Genomic DNA, 20,478 nt, shown 5'->3' on the forward strand with positions numbered 1-20,478 from the left:
ACAGGTCACTCTGAGAGACAGGATCAGGTCTTTACTAACCAGACCAAATTGTTCCCTTCTAGCTCTAGTCAGTGTGATGGATCTCCTTATGGCTTATTCGGATGTGGTGCAATGGGGATGTTTTTTACGCCAGGGCTCTGCAGGGCTTTCTCCATCCCTTGCAGATGCAAATCGCCAGGAAATCCCACCTGATCTTGAAGATTCCCCGACCAGTAGCATCCAGCCTAATCTGGTGGACCAAGACATCCAACCTGTCTCAGGGCAAGGTTTTTTGGATCAGCTCCAACAATCTTGTGTTCACTGATGCCAGGCTGGGAGCGACGCTGGAAGAGCTTCTTGTCCAGGGGACCTGGTCCAAATCAGAAACATCTCTTCCCATCAACCACTTTAGATTTGAGAACGATACGACTGGCTCTGCGGGGCTTCAAAACATCCCTCCAAGGATCCCACATACTCATAAGAACAGACAACATGATGGCAAAAGCCTATCTGAACCACCAAGGAGGGTCCAGATACCCAGCACTGCAGAAAGAGGCGAGACTTACCCTTCTGTGGGTGGAGAGACATCTGCTATCCATCAGGGCCGAACGCACCCAGGGGATTCAAAATTCCCAGGCAGATTGGCTCAGCCACCAGAAAATACACCCAGGGGAATGGACCTTAAAAAGAGAGGTGTTTCTACTGATTACATGGATCATGGGCTGGCCGATCTTGGACCTGTTTGCATCCCATCAGAATGCCCAAACCCTCAGGTTCTTCTCCTGTTTCAGTCACCTGTTGACAGAAGGGATGGATGCCCTGTCGTCCAGTTGGCCCCAGAGTCTCTTGTATGCTTTTCTTCCATTTCCTGTACTACCCAGATTCCTGCGCAAGATCTGGGAACAGAAGGTGGAGGTCATTTTGGTAGCTTCGTGGTGGCCCCGCCAACCTTGGTTCACAAACATTTTACATCTGTCAGTACTCAAACCTTTGCATCTTCCTCAAGACAAAGATCTTCTTACACAGGGACCAGTCAACCACCCAGAACCTGGTCGTTTGAGATTGACCGCATGGGAGTTGAACGGCAGTTGTTAGTTTCACGGAACTACACTCCTGAGGTCGTTAAAACCATTCTATCAGCCAGAAGACCATCGATTAGGAGGATCTATAATACCACCTGGAAAACATTCATCAGATGGTGGAGAAAAAAGTGGTCCCCCACGTCTCCAGAAATTGCTGAAATATGGAGTTTTTTGCAAGACGATCTCAAAAAAGGCCTGAAATCCTCTACCCTTCACAGAAAGGTGGCAGTGATAGCCTCGGTAGTTCAATCTCTGGATGTTATCATCCCATCCATATGCGGTCAGCTTCTTGAAAGAGGTGACAGTACAGAACGGCTCCATCCGTCATCACTTCCCCACCTGGAAGCTTCACACCGTACTTCAGTCTCTAGCCAGTCCTCCCTTCGAGCCCATTTCGTCATGCACCCTCAATTATCTACGAATGAAGGTCATCTTCTTGATGGCAATCATGTCAGCGAGGAGGGTATCGGAGCTAGCGGCTCTGTCAGCAAAATCGTCTTTGTGTGTTTTCCATAAGGACAAGATACTTCTGTGTACAGACCCTACATTCATACAAAAAGTCAACTCCAGTTTCCATAGACAACAGGAAATCTTTCTACCTATTTTCTGTCCAGAGCCAAAACACCCTAAAGAGGAGTACTGGCATTAATTGGATGTACGTAGAGCCCGTAAGGCTTTCTTAATCAGGACTCACGAATTTCAAAGAACGGAGGCCCTGTTTGTTTCAGTGGCCAACTCAACAGGGGTACAAAATTATCCTCTCAGACCATAAGTAAATGTCTGAGGGAGTGTATAGCAGAGGCCTATAAAATACAGAAGCTTCCTGAACCTACAGGAATCACTGCTCATTCGGTACGCAACATGTCAGCCAATTCAGCTGTCTGTTGCAGAGATCTTTCAAGTGGCAACCTGGTCTTCTGTTTCTACATTTGTATGTCATTACAAGTTAAACATCTTCAGCGCATCAGATGCAATCTTTGAACGAAGTGTTCTGCAACTTGTGCTGGGAGATGACTTTGATCCCACCCTGTAAAGGTGACACTGCTGTGAAACGTCACTCAGATGTCCTGAAACTCAATAGAGGACAAACATTGGCTTACCCGTGAAGGCTCATTCTCTGTTGAATGGAAGGACATCTGCCCTCCCATGTGGTGGCTTATCCTCTCCTAAGGCAAGGCAGTAAGTTTGTGCATGCGCTCCCTGTTGGTATTGATATTCATGTTGGAGACCGTTGTCTCTTTTCGTTATTTATGTGTGTTATCTTTTACATACTTCCTCTTTATCCTCTGATGTTATTTGTTAGGATGGAGGGCGTGTTTCTTTTTGTACCAGGGTCAGCTCGTGGTGATAACTGCTGAGTGGAGTATCCAAACTGGAAAATGGGGGCGATCTCCAGCAACCACAGGAAGTTGGAATCTAATTGAAGATTCCTGCCTCCCCAATTGGTTACTTCAGAGAAACCCAGATGTCCTTCCATTCAATAGAGAATGACCCTTCACGGGTAATCCAATGTTCGTTCACTACTTGGAAAGGAAGGTAGCAGTAAAAAAAAACTGGAAAGGATGAAGGAAACTTGCTTTATTGCAGTAACTTTTGGGTATTGGGAATTATATTTTGTTTGAGAAGTAATATAGTCTTGAAAGGCAGTTCCCTAATTTGTTTTAGTCAGTGACATAGGAAATTATGTTTTGTGTGCTCATTGGAAGAATAGCTTGTGTAGATGTAAAAATGGGATGTGAATGTTTTTACTGCATGAAAGCAGATGAAGTACCTCAAAGGAAACTATTTTGGAGTTGCTCAGTATAAATATGTGTAAGCCATATTGCAAGCAGTAGTTTTCAGTTTTGCTTAACCTGTAATTTTGTACACTCAAGCATGGTTCAAATGTAGTGGTGCCCATGGCTTGGTGTTAAGTGAACAAGCTTGGAAGGAATTTTGGAAGGAGTCTCATGTATTTCCTTCATTCTTTTCACACCATGGGCTAATTAGTTACTTTGCTGGTTTTCGGGAAATGGTTTCTTTGTGCGACTTTCTCTATCGTGGTTGGTAGGCAACTTCAAACCACCGTTTGTTTATTTGTCTGATACATAGTTCAGAAAACTGAAGTTTGCTGAAAGCCAGCAAGGCACTAAGTAGGTCATGAGATGCAAGGAGGAAAGAGTGCATGAGCTCAAGATTCCTTCCAAGTATATTTGGTAGCATAAAAAGCATGATTTGGCTTTGCATCTGAACCATGCCTAAGTTAGTTTTAGATGGGAAGTATGTTTGCTAGTAAGTTTGCATCTTACATCAGTCTGTATTTAATAATGTAGAAGCCATTGCTTTTGCCCATGCCTGCTCCTTATATGTACCTGTTGCTTATGTATTCTGCAACCTTTCCTCTTTGTTACTGCTTTCCTTTCATTGGATGTGATTGGTTCACTATGGGGTCATATTAGACCACAGGAAATGTCTGGGTAACACACGAAGAAATGGAAAATCTTACATCTACGCCACAAACGGTTAGTTATAGCACCGAAGCTTTGGTTTTTATAGCGCATTACCAATTTTTTGAGTGCTTGAAATCATGTGCCTCTTAAGTCTCTGAAAAGAGTAGTATTAATAATAACCTAAATCTTTTTGTAGTTAAGACTGACGTTAATTACTAACCTCTGTGAAACTTACAAATCATGCTACAAAATGTTTTTCCACCAAGATAGAAATAGAGGGAATAGGTGTCCTGTGGGCAAAAACTATGCATTGAATTCTGAGCAGTGTCAGAATACTTTAATCTTTCACTTGGGCTTATAACTAACAGCTGCTTCTTGTGTGGAAAAACTAAACTGTAAGTGGTTTATTTTCTATATATATAAATGCATCTGTACAACACTTTGAATGCATGATGCTTGCATTTGGAGATTATTAGCATGTCATTGTTTTGCCTTTGCAATATGGCTGTAACCTGGAGGAGCCATTGAATGCTCAGAAAAAGACTATACGGTGTTGGAATGCAAGGATAAATAAAGGTGCCACAATCCAGGCATTCACAAAACTGATATTTAAAGGTCTGTCTAATGCAGGGGTAGGGAACCTGCGGCTCTCCAGATGTTCAGGAACTACAATTCCCATCAGCCTCTGTCAGCATGGCCAATTGGCCATGCTAGTAGGGGCTGATGGGAATTGTAGTTCCTGAACATCTGGAGAGCCGCAGGTTCCCTACCCCTGGTCTAATGCATACCTTATATAGGTTTGCAGAGTTCTATTTGGTAAAATACCTTTTCTATGCACTAGATTACGGCCATTACCTTGAATTTGCTTGCACTACTAATTTTATAAATACTAATATTTATGTGTTCTTTTGCTTTTCTAATTACATAACATCAGGAAGATGAGGAAGGAAGCTGGGCTCAGGTTGGAGACTTTTTTTCTATTAAAGTGATCTAGCATAGCGTTTGATGTTATGCTAACTTATTCTTAAAGCACGTACTTTAGGAATATGACACAGTTATGTGGAGAAACTATCTTTCGATGCTAGAATACAAAATAAAGAATCCTGTTCTAACATAGCCTACATCCTTGGATTATTGTTTTTATTTTGAAACAGTTGCACTGTACCTGTTGTCATGGGCTCAAAGTACATTGCCACGAGAGTATGGTCAATATCATGCAGAGACTTAACCAGTGATGTTTGATTCAAATTGGAATCACTGAGGATAGCTAAAAGTCAGCAGTTACTCATGCACATAACCCAAACATAAAACGCCTGGCTACTAATTTTTATTTTTGCTGTATTCAGTTTCTGGCTAATCCGTTCAGAATCAACTATTTGAAATTTCACTCAGCAGCCACTTCCTTCTTCATGTGGCAGCTGCTCTATATACAAGTGTTTCATTGGCGCCTGCTATTGAACCCTGTCAACTATGAAATGCTGATACGTCGCTAGAAAAGAAGTAGATGGAAATCAGGAAACTGCAGGCAATGATGACTGCTTCACAAGGTCCCCAAGTATTTGGAGAACATGTGTCCACATCCTTCATAGTTCATGTATTTTATCTAGCAAACATCCGTAGGCTCCAACTGCTCTGTGAAGTGTCTCTAAGCTTTTAAGATACTAACTTCCCAAAGTTAAAACCCACTTAGTGTGAAACAAGCCACATGCTGTATTTTTAAAAAAACTCCTTATTTTAAATTGCACTGTAATTTTTTTCATCTTTAAATAGACCTTAGCCTATGGCGATATGAACCATGAGTGGATTGGCAACGAATGGCTTCCCAGCTTAGGACTGCCCCAGTATCGCAGTTACTTCATGGAATGCCTTGTTGATGCAAGAATGCTCGATCACTTAACTAAAAAAGATCTTCGTGGTCAACTTAAAATGGTTGACAGTTTTCACAGGTAAATACAATTAAATCTGACTGGTATTAGTTAGCATTCTAGGTGTACTTCCTAATGGTTTTCAAAAAATATTTCAACAGAAATAGTTTCCAGTGTGGCATTATGTGTCTGCGGAGATTAAATTATGACCGAAAAGAACTTGAAAGAAGAAGAGAAGAAAGTCAGAATGAGGTTAAAGGTAGTCATTTACTTCTCTGGTTTTGGGCTCTGTTTACTAACAACATATGAAATGGTAGCCTGCAGTTGAAAGAAAAACTGATGTATTCTGACAAGTCCTTTCCACTTGCATTCAGAATTCGTTGCCTTTCAGCCCTTGTCTGCTGAACATCAGGGTGTCCTCTCATCCTTCACTTGGTGCAAAAAGCTGATAAGTTTGGTATTTAAGTACTTGTGAGAATACTTAAAAAGACCGAACTATGAAAGGCATAACTTTTCAGTAAATGCTAATTGTGAATGTTCCTGCCCCTTTATAAAGGTTCTAAATAGGTTCTAAAACATTTTGATATTTATTTGCAACTCTGTTAGCCCTATATTGAATCTATACTGAGCACTGTAAACATGTCAGATGAATGTTATCAAAACATCAACTAGGGATAATACAAAATTGATTCAGTTGGTTCATGCCCAGTAAAGTACTATGGCTTGCATCTTATGAAGTGCCAGTGGTCCAAACTACAGAGTTCACTCCCTTAGCCCCATAGAGCCCCTCCAAAAACAGCACCAAGGGGGTGGGGCTCCAGGGTAGAAAATAGGTGATAATATCCTCTCTTCTTTAAGCTGCTCTGTGAACTGTTAAGAAGCTTGTGCAGTTTTGCAGTTTTCCTACTCTGCTTCCTATTTCTGAAGGTCACCATTTCTCAGAAGCTTCTCTTTTTGGGAGAGGGAATTAGTGCAGTTGGGGAGACAGCAAGGATCTGTTTTGTGAGCTCTGATGAATTCATGATTCATAGGATCCAAGGCAGCATATATAAGTTGCTAGTTCATAGACTTTATGTTTCATCACTGTGGGCAAGATCCAAGAAACTAGAAGCTATTCTGAAAATACGGCAAGAGCACACATAAGGGGCAATCTTATGCTAGCCCCCCCCCCCCCATGCCACTTTATTCTGTTCCTAAGGATCTCCTGACCCTTAGGAACATGTTTGGGGGGGGGGGGGGACAGGGGAATATGGGAGAGATTTGTTGTTTGTATTCAGTGCATTCATGGTTCATTAGATACAATCCTAAATCTCTCATAGTAAGCCTTGTACTCCTCTGAGAACCATAAATGGCACCAGTTGTTGACAAGTTAATGATTACTGCAGACTTGGCTATGAATAAAAATACTAGTATATTTAAACAAATCCTCCCCTCCCCCATACACAAACTTAAAACCACAGCTTGATGAATACTGAGAATGCAAATTCCATCCTGATGAACAAAAACTGAAAAAAGGAAACATGAAACATTTAGGGGGGGGGGGGGTAATGTCCTAGGAAAATATTTCTCAAGTCCTGCCTGGACAGAGGGCAGTGATCCTCATGTCTTAGTATAAAGGGTGGGGAAAAGGACACAGAAAATGAGCAGAGATGTACAATAATAATGTCTGCTTTGTTTTCATGTGAGATACTTTCATCCATTTTTGCTGGTAGAGTGCCCTATTTTTCTTTTATGCCAGTGATATTCTTTTTATCCACACAAATAACATTAATAATGCATATATTTTAACAAAAAAAAATCCACTCATTGCTTTGATTTCACAGAGTAAAAAAATCAAGCAAAAAATGAAAAGGGACTTCTGAGCTGAGCTATAAAATTGGGCAAATCCCTAGGCATGAGATGAACTGCCTCTAGTTCTAGTCACCCTTCTCCAAATTCTCCCATACCGCGTAAAGAGACAAAGATTATTACGGTCACAGAAATAGTTTGTCTAGCTCTGGTGCTTAATAGTCTTTTTGTAGTATAAGGAAAAAGAGAACTTCCTAGTTGATTTTAATAAATGGAAGTACATGAAACTTTTTCTTCTGCTTTTACAAATCATTGGTTATTTTGTGACTTCTGAACATTCATTTTTCTCTCTTTAGATGTCCTTGTCTGGAGTAATGACAGAATGATTCATTGGGTGGTTTTAATTGGTCTGAAAGAATATGCAAATAATCTTATAGAAAGTGGAGTCCATGGTGCACTTGTGGCCTTAGATGAAACTTTTGATCACAATGCATTAGCTCTCGCATTACAAATACCCACTCAGAATACACAGGTAATGTTTAATCAATTGGGTGACCTTTTTGTAGACAAGACTATAAACTTGTAGTATCAAGTTTGTGTGTGTGTGTGTGTGTGCTGTCATGTCACAGCTGACCTGTGGTGACCCCATAGGGTTTTCAAGGCAAGAGACATTCAGGCCCTTTCCGCACAGGCTAGTGAAGCGGCTGCATACCAGTATACATGATACTGGTGGAGCCCCAGGGTTGTTCACACACTTCTGTGCGGGCAGCCCCAGAGCTGCTGCAGCTCGCGGAAGCGCCTTTGCACAACCTTTTTGTTTTTAAACTTACTTTCTCTTCCCTGTGCAGTTCCACAGGAACAAGGGGACAGGAGGCATGTCCCCTTGTCCCTGTGGAGCTGCATGGGGAGAGAAGGTAAGTTTAAAAGAAAAAAGGACATGCCTAAAAGTGGTGACTTGCACCCAGTGCTGCTTGCTCGACACTGGGTGCACAACAATGTTTTTAGAAAAACTTGCTCATTTAGCAAATTTCAAAAACACTGTTTCTTTATTAGTTGTGGAAAGCACAGTAGTGCCTTGTTTCAGAGGTGGCAGCCATGCAAAGTTCTCCTCCCAACCGGTGGTTTTACTGGGCCCACACTGGTGTTTTTGGCCCGTGTGGAAAGGGCCTCAGAGGCAGTTTGCCATTGCCTGCCTCCATGTCACAACCCTGATATTCCTTGGATATCTCTCACTGAAATACTTGTCAGTGTCGACCCTGCTTAACTTCTGAGATCTGACAAGATCAGGCTAGCCCAGGGCTATCTGGTTTATGGTTAGTATCTAATTTAGGAGAAATGATTAAGGTATTATAAATTATCCATTCTTTAACAGTTAAAGATTCTTTCCATATTCCAGAACTTCCAAATTTCAGTGAAACTTTTCAAATTTTCTAAAATGTATCACTTGTTCTGACATGTTTGTTTGTTTATTTTTGGACTTCTAGCCCGCCCATTCCCAGAAAGGGCTCAGGGCAGCGTACAATTAATTTAGACCTCTACAAAGCTTAATTTTTAAGATGTTCAATGTCTAGTCTTAATCCAAGTGTATCATCTTTGCCACAGAAATCTTCCAAAATGGCAGTGGGATACCAGGGACTACTATTGACAGGGCAGATCTTTCCCACCTTCTTGCATCTACTTCAGCCTGCTGGGCTTCCTGAATATGGAATTAGTGAAGGCAGGCTAGACTCTTTTAGAGCAGCATAGGAGTTACGATGTGGGGTCTGAAGTGGAAGGGGATAGGGGGTGGGAATTGGTGAAAATCACCTTACTGTTGTTAGAGTGGAAGTGCCTTCACTTGCACATCATTAATTAAGTCTGACATATGTAAATTCTGTTCATTTTGTAAAAGACAGTGGCATAAAATTGTTTTTTAAAACTCTGTTTAAATGTTCAAAAAACAAAACAGTTAAAAGTAGACTATAGTATTGCTATGTAGCTTGAATATATGGCCATGTTAAAACTTTAATTTTTAAATATAATTTTCAAATGTTATCCCAAATGTTTTGCAGTTTGTTGATTTATTTGTTTTCACTTAGGCTCGTGCTGTGTTGGAAAGGGAATTCAACAACCTTCTTGTTATGGGCACAGACAGAAGGTTTGATGAAGTGAGTTTTATTTTTGTTTGTTTCCATGAGGTGGAGTTACATTTCTTTCACCATTAGAATTATTTGTATAGATCATCATCATAATTTAAGGGCATCCTGAAGCATATTTTGGCTTTGATTACAAAAATCTTTTAAAAGTGAGGACTATATAAGACATCCCCTTCGTGCAGAAAGATACAGCCGGGGGTTTGCCATGAAACTGAGCATATTGTATCTTCATTATTATGCTATCAAAGCAAGTAGGATTAAAAACAGTCTCCCTTTTGCAGCCATTGTTGACCCACTGATATTAAAGGAATTTCTGTTTGTGTCTGTTGAGTGTTTCTGTAGCTTGATTTGTAAGAAAGAAATTCAGCATCATAATATTTTCAAGAATGTGAATAGAATATTTCTCTGAGAATCTTCCATTACTTAACCTTTTTCATATATGCTTGTTATGATTCTCTTTAATAAAGACATTTCAAATGGCCTTTTATTCTTGACATTTCAAGTGTGACTCTGCATTCTGCATCATCCAGAGATCTTGGAAGATGTTGTAAACTGGCCTTATTTTGTCTCCTGTTTGGGATGAGAGAGAAATGGGATTACAGTAACATCAGCATATTATTAAAATATCTTCCTTCTTTGAAATTAGCCCACATCTACATGTTAGCAGACTGACCAATGGTGAGACAGAGGGTTGTTTTTGGTTGTTCTCTACTCCTTCATAAAGGTGCCCTAGCAATTCAGGTTAAATGGTTGACATCTCTAGCCTTGTATTGTGCTGCCTATAGAAAAAAGGATCTATCTGGACAAGCCCCTCTTGATGCCCTCATTCAGTGTACATACCAGCCAGGTATGTCCTTCCTGCAACTATTTGAAAAACAATGGCCAAAGCCTGAGAAATGGCCACAGCCCTCTGACACCTGCAGATTTCTCCGGAAACCCATCTCTGGAAACTCTGGTGGAAAAGATCCGTAGTTTCCCCCTCTCACAAAGCACAGTTCTTTCCCTCCAATTCCCCATTCTAAATGGGACCGACCCTACCATTTCAAGTAACAATGTCAATGGGTGCTGGCTGGAGAATGTTTCTTTGCCACACAAAAATTAGGGCCTTGAACTCAACTTCAACACTTCAAAGCATCGTTAATAGCAATAACCCTTTACCCTATCCACATTGCAGTTCAGCATATTGTGGTGCTATAGTCGTGGTGCTATAATGGCTGCTCAAGGTGCTTATTGCATCTCGTGACAGCTCAGCAAAAGCATTACTGACTTCCTGAATGACTGGCACCACATCTGTTTAAAGCTGCTTTTGCATTATTGGAATAAAGTAAGCCTCATCTTTTAGGGTCTAAGAAGTTGATTTTCTTTGAGGAAGAGGGATATGAGGTCAGGTATTTAAAAGCTCTTATGCAGAATGATTGGAGCCTCATCTGTTGAATGGCCAATAGCATGAAACATGTATAATGCCTAAAAAAAACCTGAACTTTCTGTGATGCTCTTGACATCTTTTGAATATTTTACTGATGTTGTTTATTATCTCTTAAAATGCACTGCTGAGAATAAAAGTAGATCCTGATGTGTTATGCTTCTTAATTTGGCAGGAGGATGATAAAACCTTTAGACGAGCACCTTCATGGAGAAAGAAGTTTAGACCAAAGGATGTAAGAGGTTTAGCTGCTGGATCAGCAGAGACTCTCCCTGCAAACTTCAGAGTTACATCCTCCATGTCTTCACCTTCTATGCAGCCAAAGAAAATGCAAATTGATGGTAAGATATTACTTTATGTTAAAGCATGGTAGCTATGTATGCCTGTGGTTGTAAATGAATTAGCTAAAGCATCTGCTTTCTTGTGTGAAACAGGACTTGTTCTGTGCATGATTTGTAATAATATCTTGGTCTGTCTTTGTTGAAGGAAGTCTTTGGTCCATTCTGCACAGCACAAAAAAATATCTTTAAAAAAATCTTTAAAAAGAGGTGGCTTCTGGTGTGCTTTCCAGTCAGCAAAGGCAGAGGGGGGAAAGAGCCTGTGTTCCCACCAGATTGTTTTGCTCTCTGGTCAGTTTCACCCTCCACTTGCACCGGACATTTTATGTGCTGGTGAAGGGATTCTCTCTGTCTCCGTTTGCTGAAGGTTGCCCTGGACGCTTGCTCTGCAGGCTCTGATCCTGGGCACCTTTTCAGCCTGAAAAGTACATAGTTGTACTCAGCTGGTCCTGCTGATTCTGGCATTGTATAGTTTTCGGGGGGGGGGGATGTTGGGGGGGGGAAGATCTGTGTGTTCAAAGATACACAGGCACGTAAGAGAATCAGCTGCTCAGAGGACTCCCATTGAAAAGCAGTGAGACCACAGAGGACAGGTCTACCACCCAAGGGCGGGAAACATAAGACACCTCCTGAGTTCTGCATTCCACACAACCAGGCAGGTGATGTATTTCAGGTGCCTTAAGGAAAAAAGTCTTGAACTGAAATAAGGCATCCGGAGGACATCTTGTGAAGGAAGCTGTGTGGAGTGCCTTCCCAGGATGCCCTTTTTAGTTCCCCCAGGACATCTTATTTAGGCTATGCAGAATGGAGCTTTCTCTGCTGTAGGAAGATTTGGTAGATGGCAGTCACAGGACCCAGCCCATGGTATTTATGTACAGTACCAATTCAGAAAGGATTACTATCGTACATAATCCAGTCTTCTGGACAGAGGTTATTCAGCACAGTAACTAGTACATCCTCTCTGCTTTTTGGCTATGCAGATCTTAATTACTGCTTCAACTCCCCTAATTTCTTAACCTTTTTATATCTTCAACTTTTCACTGTACTCCTTCATCTCCTGTGCTGTCACATCTTTAAAAAGCTACATTTAAAATTTTCTCTGTCCTTCCAGCTGCAAACATATCATCTTCTTTTGTTCCTGTACAACTTGGTGAACACTTATTTTGTACCTATTGGCCTTACTACTTATATTTCAGCTCTCTGCTTAATCACCTACAGTCATGTGTCATTAGTCGGTCCATACTGAAGTGTCTTTCTTCTAGAACTACCTGCTACATGCAGGTTCCCATATTTGTCTTTTGTCAAATTTGTCTATTAAATCTCCTCTACTTTGCCCTGGATTTTGTTCAGATCTTTGTTCCTTATGGGACATAGGCAGCAACCAGCTCAGCATTATAGTTGTACAGTGGTAAGGGACCTCACTTGCTGAGTAAGAAAGTGTTACACAAAGGTATGTTCAAGATTCCAGGGTTCCAACTGAGTACATCTCTGTAGATGAATTCATTGTTCCTGTTCAAGGGATTTTTTTGCCTACTGAGAATGGAAATTTCATTCTGCTGTATGTAATGGGGGAGAAGATGTGTCTTGTGGTTTCACAATCTGCTCTGAAGTGATTGTATGTGAGTTTAGTCAACAGATAGCCAGTTATTTGAGTTCGGTGCAGCTAACTTTGATGTGTGTACTGACTTGATGCTAACTAAATGCATGCTCTGTTCTGCATGTCTTCCTGATTGTTGACATAGGCAATGTATCAGCGACACAAAGACTGGATTCTGCTACAGTAAGGACTTATTCATGTTAAAGCCTTTAATTGGTAAGTAAGAGTGATAGACTTTTAGGATTTACTGGCATCAAAGTTTTAAGGTGCCTATCTTCATCCTCGTAAAAATTAGAAACTGACTTTTCTTGAGGAAAAAGAGCCATCTTACTAAACCAACCCCTACAGCTATGTCCACTTCCATAGACTACATCCTGTGAAATGGGAATCTGGACTACTGGCTGCCCCAGCCTTGGTTTGAAGTCTAAACTGAGTGCATTATGTTCCACCCACCCTTCTGTCTTGCTTGTGGTCTTCTGATACAGAGATCAGATACAGCTTTGGTCTGAACTAACCTCTTTGTTTTCCTTTTCAGTTTATCCTCACTATTTCTACCGATGAGCTGAAACATTTTGAACTCCTCAGAGACTGTATTTTGGAAACATGAAATCTTTAATCTGTTGATAATTGTTAAATCAACACTTTGAAATATTTTATTACAGAGTTTTTAATTAGCAGATGAATTTGTGACTTCTATAGAAAAAGTATTTTAGAATTAAATGTTTCTTTATATTTATGTAAGCGTATGTGAGTCTCATAATTACTTAACTTTGTTAACATTCAGTTTATAAATCAAATTATTGCTGATTTGTTAATTTTAGTCTTTTCAACTGAATGTACTGTAATGCTTATATGTTTATGCCCCTATAAGCAATATAGGGTTTTTGTAAATTATGCAGTTCTTGTAATTATCAATAATGGTTTTTAATAATGAACATGAAAGTGAAAGGATTTTACTATCTTTGTAAAGATATCACACGACACCAAGCAGTATATATATTTTGCCTCTTGGAAAATGCTAGCTAGCTAGCTCTAAAATTCCTTTTTTTTTCTCCCAGAAAAGCAGATCTTTGTTAAAATAGGCATGGTATTCAGTTCTGTTTCTGTTCATAAACTGTATCTTTTACCCATTGCATACAATTTTAGTGTGGATTTATTTAAGTCTTTTGTTCATTATAACTTGCTTTTCATCAAGTTCTAAAATGTGGGAATCATTAGGAACTACAGAACATAGGTGAGCTCTAGAGAGCTCCTTTATAACTGCTTCTCTCTGCTGTATTTGTACAGTCTGTGTTCATTGACTGAGCATAAGCCATAAATGAAAATATTTTCTATTAACCAAGAGGAGCTCCTAATAGTTAGCAGGCAGCAAGAAGTGCTCTCCTGTATTTTGGTGTGAAAATGTTTGCAGAAAGATATTGATGCAATTCTTCTAAGCGGACCAATCATGATGCACTGCCGTTTCACGACGAAGATGCTGATACGCAATATGTCTGAAGCACGAAGTGCAACTTCTAAAAGCCTTACTTTTTATGTCATCTTTTGCATATATTTATAAACTTGTTATAAATTCTGGACACACTTTTAGTTGTTAATAATTTTAGCTATATCAGTCAATATAAGTAGAAAATGCATCATTCATTTTTACATAGCACATGAAGAAGCCAGCAAGGAATAAGTTCAGATTGTGGTGCATTATTTATTTGCAATAATATATACAGCATATGTCTCTCTCTGTTTTGTTTTTCGCTCTTTTTAATTGTACATCTGAAAGTTGTGTTACTGTTTGTTTTTTTCTATTAACCTTTTATGTATACTTTTGATTATGTAACAAATTATGTACAGTCTAAATACTTTGAACTATTTTTACCACAGTATTATTTATTGCTTTCTCTCAATAAAGTACTGAAGCATTTTTCCACTGCCAGTAGCATGCTGTTGATCTTGTGACAGGACTTGAATGCTTTTAAAATTGAAATTTCAGTGCATCATCATATATTTCTTATGAAATGCCAGTTTTTGGTTTTCTTGGCTTATGTCAAATGAACATTCAAGAAACACAATCTGCTGTTTGCATTAATTTAAAATTTAGCCCTTATATTTGGACATACTGATTTCAAAAATCATAGGACATCATAAAGATAAATTATGGCAAAAGTAGAGTTCACATCTATTTGTAATTTACGTCTTCTAAATTCCAAGTCCATTTGACAATCAAGTTGCTCAGGACTTTCAAAAGCCTGTGGTTAGCAATCAACAATGGAAGAGTAGTGAAAACTAAACTAGGTACCAAGTGGAGGGGAATCCCTCAATATGATAGAAGGATCAAATGAACTACTATACAGTTTATGATACTTCTGTGCACATTTGTTTATTTTGCAAGAACAGTCCCTTTACATTAGGTTAGGAAAGGCAGCGCCCAGTCCAAAAGAAAGCCACCATGGTTAACAAGGGATCGCTTGAGGGAAATTATTGAGAGGCAGCAGAAAAAAAGATGTCTTTTAGAAAAATGGAGAGTCCAGCCCCGAATTGGATGAAGAATATGAGAAGGAACACAAATGGTGGCAAAAGAGAAGCGATTTAGCTGTAAAGGAGGCAAAAAAGGATTATGAGGAATGCATAACCGCGAACATGAGGACCAGCAACAAACAGTTCTTCAAGTACATCAAAAGCAGGAAGCCAGCAAGGGAAGCGGTAGGCCCATTAGATGACAAAGGAACAAAGGGTGTGCTAAAAGATGACAGGAGATTTGCAGAAAAGCTGGAATGAATTCTTTGCATCTGTCTTCACTCCAAGAGGAGGTGAGGAAAATTCCTGCACCTGAACCAAGCTTCTTAGGAGGCTTAATCCGAGGAACTATACCCGAAGATAGTGGTACACAAAAAAGGAAGAAGTTCTGGCAGCCATTGATAAACTAAATGCTACTTCAAATCCCCTGGCCCAGATTGCATTCACCCAAGAGTTCTTAAAGAGCTCAAGCATGAAATTGCTGATGTTCTCACTTTACTATGCAACTTATCCTTGAAATCGGGCTCCATCCCTAAGACTGGAAGATGGCCAATGTCACACCAATCTTTTAAGAAAGGATCTAGGGGGGACCCGGGAAATTACAGGCCAGTCAGTTTGACATCTGTTCCTGGTAAATTAGTAGAATCTGTTGTCATTAAAGATAAAATTATAAAACACATGTACAAAAAGCAAGACCTGCTTTGAGAAAAGAGTCAGCATGGCTTTTGCAGAGGCAAATCCTGTCTTACAAACTTACTAGAGTTCTTTGAGGATGTAAACAGGCATGTGGATAAGGGGGAACCAGCGGACATTGGGTTCTACTTGGATTTCCAAAAGGCTTTTGACAAAGTTCCTCACCAGAGACTATTGGAGAAAACTCAGCAATGAAGGAATAAGAGGGGAAGTCCTCCCATGGATTAAAAAACTGGTTGAGGAACAGGAAGCAAAAGAGTGGAGTGTGTAAATGGGAAATTCTCACAATGTGGAGAGATGTGGGGAGTGGTGTCCCCCAAGGGATCCGTGATTGACAGTACCAGTGCTCTTTAACCTATTCATAAAATGACCTGGAAGTAGGGGTGGGTAAGCGTGGTGGCCAAGTTCTGCAGATGATGTACCAAATTATGTAGGGTGGTGAGAACCACAAAGGGATTGCTTGAGGAGCTCCAAGCCGGACCTTGATAAATTAGGTGAGTGGGCTAAGAAATGGCAAATGCAGTTCAATGTAGCAAAATGCAAAGTGATGCACATAGGGGCAAAAAATCCAAACTTCACATACACGCTTACAGGGGTCCAGTGCTATCAGTTACAGACCAGGAAAGGGAGTTTACGCGTCTTTAGTTGATAGTTCCATGGGAATGTCAACTCAATGTATGGCAGCTGTGAAAAGGCAAACTCTATGCTGGGGATAAATCAGGAAAGGAATTACGATAATAAAACTGCAAAGATTGTCATGCCCTTATATATAAAGCCGTGGCGCGAGCCGCGACTTGGAGTACTTGTGTTCAGTTCTGGTCACCACATGCCTCAAAAAAGGATATTGAAGAGATAGAAAAAAGAAGTGCAGAAGAAGGGCGAATGAGGATGAGTTGAGGGACTGGGAGCACCTTCTCTTATGAGGAAAGCGCTGCAGCGTTTGGGGACTCTCTTTTTTTTTTTTTAGTTTGGAGAGGAGACGGCTGAGGGGGGGGGATATGATTGAAGTCTATAAAATTATGCATGGGGGTAGAAAATGTTGATAGAGAGAAATTTTTCTCTCTTTCTCACAATACTAGAACCAGGGGGCATTCATTGAAAATGCTGGGGGGAAGAATTAGAACTAATAAAAGGAAACACTTCTTCACGCAATGTGTGATTGGTGTTTGGAATATGCTGCCACAGGAGGTGGTGATGGCCACTAACCTGGATAGCTTTAAAAGGGGCTTGGACAGATTTTATGGAGGAGAAGTCGATCTATGCGCTACCAACTCTGATCCTCTCTTTGATCTGAGATTGCAAATGCCTTAACAGTCCAGGTGCTCGGGAGCAACAGCCGCAGAAGGCCATTGCTTTCACATCCTACATGTGAACTCCCAAAGGCACCTGGTGGGCCACTGCGAGTAGCAGAGAGCTGGACTAGATGGACTCTGGTCTGATCCAGCTGGCTTGTTCTTATGTTCTTATGTTCTTACATGTTTCAAGAAATAAAACAGAAAATGTGGTGAAATGGTGAACAAATCTTACATTCTGATATTGAAGCTGTCAAATCTTTGGATACTTAAATCCTCTGACTGGAGCAGTGAACAGGAAAGATAGATCTTTCCACAAACCTGAAAAAGTTTAAATTTGCAAAAAGACATCTTAAAAAGAAACCTAGGGAGTTTTTAAAAGACGAAAATGATAAAAGGGGTGCCTGTGGCTTTATATAATAGGTACCTACTTCCCAAAGCAGCCATTACTGTCAGTGGAACCAGCATCGTTGCCCTCCAGGTGAGGGCTGGAGATTAATCAAGAACAAATGCAGTTAGGCATGCTACACCTCAATTTTCACTTGATTTGGCCTTTGTAGGGAATTTGTGACATTCACAGTCTCAAATGGTTTTAAATATTGTAGTTTGGGGTTTTTTTGTAGAGCCAAATAGAAAAGAAACTTTGATATGGAGCCAGTGTGGTAAAGTGATGTGGGACTAGGATTTGGCAGATCCATCTTTGAATCCTCCCACTTGCCATGGAACTTGCTAGGTGACTTTAGGCTAGTCAGCACTCTCACTAATAGCTGTGAGAATAAAATGGAGGAGAGGAGAATGATATAAACGACTTTGGGATGAAAGGGACAGCATACACAAAGTAAACAAGAGTTGGGGATGGAAACTTGGAAGACTTTCCATAGTTAGAAATACACTTCCTAAAATCTTAAATTAATCATAACTGTCTAGAGAAATGACTGTTATATCTAAGGCAATCATATACTAAATTCACATTTTAATAGCTATATATTCGAAGTCTTGCTACATGTGGTCTTGCTGTTCATATTTCCATGTATGCTATGTATGACCTCTTGAAACTTGTTCAAAAACAGTGTTATGTCCTATATTTTTAAACCTGCAGCTTTGCTGCATTTTTGCTTTTTCAAAAACAGTTTAAATAAAGGGCTGCAGTTCTTAGATTGCTGCCACATGGTTTTCAACAACTGTTTGAAAATGAAAAGCATGTAATTGAAACTCATGGAATGAGCAGCACTACTATTTCAAATGCTTTATATTTCTGTGGAGCCTATTATGCTGCCAATAAAAGGACTTCAGCAATTGCTAGTTTGTGTTCAAATGGGGCAGAAGAAGCAGTGGTAAGGGGGCTGGATCCTATCATTGTGTGGACAGGAGTTCATGATAGAGGATTTTGTCTACATCTCCAAGCAGTTCTCCCCAGCATTCCCACAAAATCCTGTGAGGACCAAAGAGGCTGTAGAAATCCAAGACCCAAAGATCGCAGAAAAGGTCGTGACCGCAGTTTTTTGGGAAGAGGAAGGTATTTTGATTACTACCTTAAGAAGGCCAAACAGTTAATACAGAATACGACTCTAACTTTCCTCATATACACATCATGTTGTGTTATTCCATGTGTTTATTTAAAAAACAATCACATCCAACCTATTTCAAGGAACTCAAGATTGTCTTTCTGCAAGGTTACCACTTCTATTAAAGTAATATTTTCAGTAAGTATTTTAGTTTTATGTTACTTTCTTACTTTTGTTCTTATGCATTATTCTGTTTCCTATCTTCTTAGTTAAGTATTTCTTGTGTTCACTTACAGATTATTCTAGGATGAAATGGCCGGAAGGTATTATTTACATTGCTTGCTAATTATGCTGCTTACTATAATTTTTCTTTTAAAAAAAAGTGGATAGGAAAGCTGGAAAGTCAGATAACTCAGCAAATATGTATAAAATCTTTTCAGATCCAGATAATCTGACCTATCAATGGATCATTGGAAATGATTGCTACTTAGTCTGCTTATTACTTCCCTTAAGGAACAAGACTGAGTTGAACAACAGGCCTGGGGCAATCTGCCGTTAATTAATTACTTCTGCGCATGTAGGCCAGTGATATTATATGTGAGGAGCAGCAGTTTATCAAAACCAGGGATGGAGTAGGTGAGGGAGGGATGCACTTGTGAAGCATTCCTGTTGAGTCTGTTTGGGCTGAGATGTGCTGATTCAGCTCTTCCATTTTTCCACAAAGACTATAAAGGGAAGTAGAGGAACAACATGGGTGCCTTTTTGGCAGTTCCGCTTCTCCAAGGGAGGTTAACAAGGAAGGTTGAGGAAACTATCAGAAAAAAGATGTCTTTTAGAAAATGGAAGTCCAGCCCGACTGATGAAGAATATGAGAAGGAACACAAATGGTGGCAAAAGAGAAGCGAGTTAGCTGTAAAGGAGGCAAAAAAGGATTATGAGGAATGCATAACCGCGAACATGAGGACCAGCAACAAACAGTTCTTCAAGTACATCAAAAGTAGGAAGCCAGCTAGGGAAGTGGTAGGCCCGTTAAATGATGAAGGGACAAAAGGTGTGCTAAAGGATGACAGAGAGATTGCAGAGAAGCTGAATGAATTATTTGCGTCTGTCTTCACCCAAGAGGAGGTGAGGAAAATTCCTGCACCTGAACCAAGCTTCTTAGGAGGCGAATCCGAGGAATTAGTGAAGATAGTGGTAGACAAGGAAGAAGTTCTGGCAGCCATTGATAAATTAAATGCTACCACATCCCCTGGCCCAGATTCCATTCACCCAAGAGTTCTTAAGGTGCTCAGGCATGAAATTGCTGATTTCCAGTGTTCTTTAAGCTATTCATAAATTACCTGGAAGTCGGGGTGGGTAGCGTGGTGGCCAAGTTTGCAGATGATACCAAATTATGTAGGGTGGTGAGAATCGCAAAGGATTGCGAAGAGCTCCAAGCGGACCTTTATAAATTAGGTGAGTGGGCTAACAAATGGCAAATGCAGTTCAATGTAGCAAAATGTAAAGTGATGCACATAGGGGCAAAAAATCCAAACTTCACATACACACTACAGGGGTCAGTGCTCTCAGGCACAGACCAGGAAAGGGATTTGGGTGTCTTAGTTGATAGTTCCAGGGGAATGTCAACTCAATGCATGGCAGCTGTGAAAAAGGCAAACTCTATGCTGGGGATAATTAAGAAAGGAATTGAGAATAAAACTGCAAAGATTGTCATGCCCTTATATAAAGTGGTGGTGCGACCATACTTGTTCAGTTCTGGTCGCCACATCTCAAAAAGGATATTGAAGAGATAGAAAAAGTGCAGAGAAGGGCAACAAGAATGATTTAGGGACTGAAGCATCTTC

The 20,478-nt window shown here is 40.2% G+C and overlaps 1 protein-coding gene across 9 annotated transcripts in view; it reads left to right on the plus strand.

Moving 5' to 3' along the window:
• The window catches only part of PPFIA1 (PTPRF interacting protein alpha 1), a 69,310-nt gene extending 54,750 nt beyond the window's left edge, over positions 1 to 14,560 (plus strand). For 4 of the 9 annotated variants that reach the window (XM_048483661.1, XM_048483663.1, XM_048483662.1 and 1 more), the window contains 7 exons: positions 5,261 to 5,436; positions 5,517 to 5,614; positions 7,500 to 7,675; positions 9,222 to 9,290; positions 10,877 to 11,042; positions 12,782 to 12,852; positions 13,172 to 14,560. In XM_048483661.1, the coding sequence (XP_048339618.1) occupies positions 5,261 to 5,436; positions 5,517 to 5,614; positions 7,500 to 7,675; positions 9,222 to 9,290; positions 10,877 to 11,042; positions 12,782 to 12,840 (744 nt within the window). In that variant the 3' untranslated portion in view covers positions 12,841 to 12,852; positions 13,172 to 14,560. Of the gene's footprint in view, positions 1 to 3,499; positions 3,563 to 4,424; positions 4,452 to 5,260; positions 5,437 to 5,516; positions 5,615 to 7,499; positions 7,676 to 9,221; positions 9,291 to 10,876; positions 11,043 to 12,781; positions 12,853 to 13,171 lie in introns of all 9 variants that reach the window. The other 5 variants (XM_048483656.1, XM_048483659.1, XM_048483657.1 and 2 more) reach the window with 3 other exon arrangements.
• The last annotated feature ends 5,918 nt before the right edge of the window (positions 14,561 to 20,478 follow it).

Source organism: Sphaerodactylus townsendi, linkage group LG02 (assembly GCF_021028975.2).
Source record: "Sphaerodactylus townsendi isolate TG3544 linkage group LG02, MPM_Stown_v2.3, whole genome shotgun sequence".
In the NCBI taxonomy this organism is placed as follows: domain Eukaryota; kingdom Metazoa; phylum Chordata; class Lepidosauria; order Squamata; family Sphaerodactylidae; genus Sphaerodactylus; species Sphaerodactylus townsendi.